At 43.8% G+C, this 6,266-nt stretch overlaps 1 protein-coding gene across 5 annotated transcripts in view; it reads left to right on the forward strand.

Annotated features, from left to right (window-relative positions):
• Positions 1–4,668, forward strand: part of xirp2a (xin actin binding repeat containing 2a) — a 45,363-nt gene extending 40,695 nt beyond the window's left edge. For all 5 annotated transcript variants that reach the window (XM_029756676.1, XM_029756675.1, XM_029756680.1 and 2 more), the window contains 2 exons: positions 4,141–4,274; positions 4,378–4,668. In XM_029756676.1, the coding sequence (XP_029612536.1) occupies positions 4,141–4,235 (95 nt within the window). In that variant the 3' untranslated portion in view covers positions 4,236–4,274; positions 4,378–4,668. The remainder of the gene's footprint in view (positions 1–4,140; positions 4,275–4,377) is intronic.
• Positions 4,669–6,266: the final 1,598 nt, after the last annotated feature.

Below are 6,266 nucleotides of genomic sequence, written 5' to 3' on the forward strand. Positions count from 1 at the left end.
GTGGTTTTGTTGATGCCTAAGACACTGTATAGAGCTGCTTTTGCAAAAAGGATTGATTGGAAGTTATGGATTAATGTTTTCATGCTTGTGGTTGCATATTTCTAATTATAAACTGGGTGGTTTGAGCCCTGAATGCTGATTGGCTAATACCGGTGGTATATCAGACAGTATACCACGGGTATGACAAAACACTTATTTTAACTGCTCTAATTACATTGGTAACCAGTTTATAATAGCAATAAGGCACCTCAGGGTTTGTGATATATGGCCAATATACCAAGGGTAAGGGCAGTGTCCAGGCACTCCGTGTTGAGTCGTGCTTAAGAACAGCCCTTAGCCGTGGTATATTGACCATATACCACACCTCCTCGGGCCTTATTGCTTAAGTATACACTACCGTTCAAAAGTTTGGGGTCACTTATAAATGTCCTAGTTTTTGAATGAAAAGCACATTTTTTGTCCATTCAAATAACATCCATTTTTTTAAATTTAACTAGGTAAGTCAGTTAAGAACAAATTCTTATTTTCAAAGACGACCTAAGAACAGTGGGTTAACTGGGCAGAACGACAGATTTTTACCTTGTCAGCTCGGGATTCGAGTCCAACGCTCTAACCACTAGGCTACTTGTCGCCCCGAAATAATCAGAAATAAAGTGCAGATATTTTTTATGTTGTAAATGACTATTGTAGCTGGAAATGGCAGATTCTTTTATGGAATATCTACATAGGCGCGTTGTGTTAGCTAATCCAAGTTTACAATTTTGAAAGGCTAATTGATCATTAGAAACCCCTTTTACAATCATGTTAGCACAGCTGAAAACTGTTGGTCTGATTAAAGAAGCAATACAACTGGCCTTCTTTAGACTAGTTGAGTATTTGGAGCATCAGTGTTTGTGGGTTAGATTACAGGCTCAAAACAAATAACTTTCTTCCGAAACTCATCAGTCTATTCTTATTCTGAGAAATGAAGGCTATTCCATGCGAGAAATTGCCAAGAAGCTGAAGATCTCGTACAACGCTGTGTACTACTCCCTTCAGAGAACAGCGCAAACTGTCTCTAACCAGAATAGAAAGAAGAGTGGGAGGCCCCGGTGCACAATTGAGCAAGAGGACAAGTACATTAGAGTGTCTAGTTTGAGAAACAGATGCCTCACAAGTCCTGAACTGGCAGCTTAATTAAATACTACCTGCAAAACACCAGTGGTGTTTTGCTAAGCTACAGGACTGTTGCTAAGCTACAGGACTGTTTTGATAGTACAGACTGGAATATGTTCCGGGATTCCACCGATGGCATTGAGGAGTACACCACATCAGTCATTGGCTTCATCAATAAGAGCATCGATGACGTCCCCCCCACAGTGACCGTACGTACATACCCCAACCAGAAGCCATGGATTACAGGCAGCATCTGTACTGAGCTAAAGGCTAGACCTGCTGCTTTCAAGAAGCGGGACTCTAACCCGGAAGCTTATAAGAAATCCAGCTATGCCCTCTGACAAACCATCAAACAGGGAAAGCGTCAATACAGGACTAAGATTGATTCGTACTACACCGGCTCTGACGCTCGTTGGATGTGGCAGGGCTTGCAAACCATTACAGACTACAAAGGGAAGCACAGCCGAGAGCTGCCCAGTGACACAAGCCTACCAGACGAGCTAAACTACTTCTATGCTCGCTTCGAGGTAAATAACACTGAAACATGCATGAGAGCACCAGCTGTTCCTGAAGACTGTGTAATCACGCTCTCCGCAGCCGATTTGAGTAAGACCTTTAAAAAGGTCAAGATTCAAAAGGCCGCAAAGCCAGACGGATTACCAGGACGTGCACTGCGAGCATGCGCTGACCAACTGGCAAGTGTCTCCACTGATATGTTCAACCTCTCCCTGTCCGAGTCTGTAATACCAACATGTTTTAAGCAGACCACAATAGTGCCTGTGCCCAAGAACACTGAGGTAACCTGCCAAAATGACTACCGACCCGTAGCATTCATGTCTGTAGCCATGAAGTGCTTTGAAAGGCTGGTCATGGCTCACATCAACACTATCATCCCAGAAACCCACTCCAATTTGCATACCGCCCCAACAGATCCACAGATGATGCAATCTCTATTGCACTCCACACTACCCTTTCCCACCTGGACAAAAGGAACACCTATGTGAGAATGCTATACATTGATTACAGCTCAGCGTTCCACCCCATCGTGCCCTCAAAGCTCATTAATAAGCTAAGGACCCTGGGACTAAACACCTCCTTCTGCAACTTAATCCTGGACTTCCTGACGGTCCGCCCCCAGGTGGTAAGGGTAGGTAACAACACATCCGCCACGCTGATCCTAAACACAGGGGCCTCTCAGGGGTGCTTGCTCAGTCCCCTCCTGTACATCCTGTTCACTCATAACTGCACAGCCAGGCACGACTCTAAAACCATCATTAAATTTGCTGATGACACAACAGTGGTAGGCCTGATCAACGACAAGACAGCCTATAGGGAAGAGGTCAGAGACCTGGCCGTGTGGTGCCAGGACCACAAACTCTCCCTCAACGTGATCAAGACAAAGGAGATGATTGTGGACTACAGGAAAAAGAGGACAGAGCACACCCCAATTCTCATAGATGGGGCTGCAGTGGAGCAGGTTGAGAGCTTCAAGTTCCTTGGTGTCCACATCACCAACAAACTAACATGGTCCAAGCACACCAAGACAGTCGTGAAGAGGGTACGACAAAACCTATTCCCCCTCAGGAGACTTGGCTTGGGTCCTCAGATCCTCAAAAGCTTCTACAGCTGCACCATCGAGAGCATCCTGACTGGTTGCATCACTGCCTGGTATGGTAACTGCTCGGCCTCCGACCACAAGGGACTACAGAGGGTAGTGCGAACGGCCCAGTACATCACTGGGTCCAAGTTTCCTGCCATCCAGGACCTCGATACCAGGCGGTGTCAGAGGAAGGCCCTAAAAATTGTCAAAGACTCCAGCCACCCTAGTCATAGACTGTTCTCTCTGCTACCGCACGGCAAGCGGTACCGGAGCGATAAGTCTAGGTCCTAAACAGCTTCTAAACAGCTTCTACCCCAAAGCCATAAGCTCCTGAACATCTAGTCAAATGGCTACCCAGACTATTTGCATTGCCCCCCTCCCCCTCTTCACACCACTGCTACTCTCTGTTGTCATCTATGCATAATCACTTGAATAACTCTACCTACATGTACATACTACCTCAACTAACAGGTGCCCCAGCAGATTGACTCTGTATCGGTACCCCCCTGTATATAGTCTTGCTATTGTTATTTTACTGCTGCTCTTTAATTACTTGTTACTTTTATCTCTAATTCTTATCCGTATTTTTTTTAACTGCATTGTTGGTTAGGGGCTCGTTGGTAAGCATTTCAATGTAAGGGCTACACCTATGACTAATACAATTTGATTTGATTTGATTTTGATTAACATCAGCACGAACGCCATATTTATGAGGCCTGCTTAGCTTAGCTTGGTAACATCTGTATGTCGGTGTGTGTTATGTCTGTCTTGGTTAAGTCACATTTGGCAATGCAGCCTACTATACTGTACATAGGGAGATGCTCCTGAGTGGCGGAGTGGTCTAAGGCACTGCATCTCAGTGCTCGAGGCGTCACTACAGACCCTGGTTCGATCCCGGTCTGTATCACAACCGGCCGTGATCAGGAGTCCCATAGGGTGGCGCACAATTGGCACAGCGTCGTCCGGGTTAGGGGAGGGTTTTGCCAGGGTAGGCCGTCATTGTAAAATAATACTTTTTTATTAACTGATTTGCCTAGTTAAACATTTTTTAAACGGTAGACTACTGTACGTCACCTTTTCTAAACCCTTTATAGATTATGGAATGAACTACACAGATTTGTGAAGCATCTGTGTAGTGCTTAGCAAGATGTTACTGTTTGTATGCTACATAAAGCCTTCATAATTTGTAGTTCGTTTAAAGTGAGAACCATTTTTTCATGTAATTCATACATTATTTACAGTCCAGTAGGTTTCCTGATAATAACTAACTATTAACTAATAGTGTTGATATGTTAGTGTTAACTCATTTTGCTTTGTTGTCACTTTGTTTGTTTTTACTGAAAAGGTAAATAAAAGAATGACCTAACACTATCTTTCTCTTGCAGAAAATTCGAGTTCCAGAGTCCGAACTGTGCACGGTGTGTCGGAAGAGGGTGTATCCGATGGAGAGTCTGATCGCAGACAAACACAATTTCCATAAAAGCTGCTTCCGCTGTGAGCACTGCAGTGGCAAACTAAGGTAAACCACAAACTTGGGCTTATAACCAGTACAAATAATAACAACTATCTTATTTCAAATGTTGTGTCTGAATACTGTAGCAACAACATTTTGTCTTTCTCAGCCTTGGCAACTACGCCTCTCTCCATGGACGAATGTACTGCAAGCCACACTTCAAACAACTGTTCAAGTCCAAAGGAAATTATGATGAAGGATTTGGACAGAAGCCTCACAAAGACCTTTGGAGTGCTAAAAATCAAGAGTATTCCATTGAAAATGAAAAGACTAAGCTAAAATCCCCGTCCCCTGAAAAACTAGATTCCAGAAATTCCACAGCCAGGAGCAGTTTCAGTTCGACAAAGATAGAGGTACCACCTCCACAGGAAAAGGAAGTGAGCAAATCACAGGATGAAAACAAAAAGCCCACAAGTAAGATTGCGGTTGTATGGCCCCCTCAAAATGATTCTCCCAAGAAAGTGTTCATGGTGGAGGACGAGGTGAAGCTGGTTAAACCCTCATGGCCCCCCCAGGATAGCTCTCCACAGACTGACACCGATGCCCATAAAAGCCAGATCAATGAACCTTCATTAAAAGATAGCCCTGCTATAAAAACACAAAATTGTCCTCAAGAAACTGCATGGGAAAGTGCCGTTGTAACTGTAGAAACTCCAGCAGAGAAGAAGGCTTTGACCACTCCTGTAGACCTAGTAGAGGTAACAGAGAGTACTCCCACCCATGAACCCCCAAGAGACAGTGGCATAGCGGTAGCTGGGAAAGTGGAACCCGATGTGGAAGTGACAAGCGAGGTGAACGAGGAAGGAGCTGTGGAAAGTGTGAATGTGACAGAAAAAGATGAAAAGGAAAGTGGAGAGAAGGTAGAGGATGTGAGAGTAAATGGGCATACCGGGGAGGCTGAGGCAGAGAACTCTTATAAAGAGGAGAAGGAGAAAATGGAGAAAGTAAATGGGAGTGAGGAGGATAAGGTCAAGGTCACAATGATAGATGGTGAGGCATCAGGTGAGCCAGCAGTAAATGCAAACTCCAACAACAACAATAACGGACAATTATTATTTGACCATGAACCAATGTTCAAAGTGCTTGATGACTACAAAATGGAAGAAAGAGATTTAATACTTCAGTCCACAGAACCAGCTACTGCCGAAAGTGATTTTAAGGAGGGCATATTCGGGGATGAAGAGCTAAAATGGATGCCAACCAACGTTCTAGATATGGCGCAGAGGGAGAACGCTTTTGTGCCAATGGGTGCCAAATGTATGGAGGCCACAGACGACAGTCTAGATAAACATGTCTTCACAGAGGCGACTCAAAGTACATTTTCTTTTGAAGCGGAACCAAAGATTAGCACCTCTAGCTTCCTGGAGGACATTTTTGCTGGGCTGGATAACAGTTCCATCCTCCTGTCTGATTTTAAGTCTGACATCTTTAGTGAGTCTGTCAGTGAGAGGCCCTTGGTGTCATCGCTGGACGACCTTTTGGATTTTGGAATGGAGTCAAGAGGTAACACAGATAAACCCAAAGACGGGTGGAAAGGGGATGAACAGCTTGACAGCTTTGCCATGAAGGATGTCTGTGCACAGGGGATAAGCAACATGCTGTGGAAAGATGATTATGACTCGCTGTCAGTGGACGAACAAATCAAGAGGAACAGATATTATGACGATGACGACAGTGACAACTCCTAAATCTGATAACATTTAATCCATCTTTTCTATCACTTAAGTAGTCAATTCTGTCCTCATACAATCCCTAATTTCATTTCTGTCTGTGGAGAGATGAATCAAGCTAATATCACAACTTCCCTATAACAATTTTTGTACTGTGTTTTAACAATGATATCGATGCTCTTTATTACAATATCTAGATTTGATCTTGCTGTTTAAAAGCACCTGGTGTGCAGTTTCAAAAAAATTATAAAGGGATTTTTTTGTTCCATGTTTTTCTGTATACATTGCCTCTGATATTTTAAAACCATCAAAACAGAACATATTCATA

The sequence above is a fragment of the Salmo trutta genome, chromosome 6 (genome assembly GCF_901001165.1).
Source record: "Salmo trutta chromosome 6, fSalTru1.1, whole genome shotgun sequence".
Classification (NCBI taxonomy): domain Eukaryota; kingdom Metazoa; phylum Chordata; class Actinopteri; order Salmoniformes; family Salmonidae; genus Salmo; species Salmo trutta.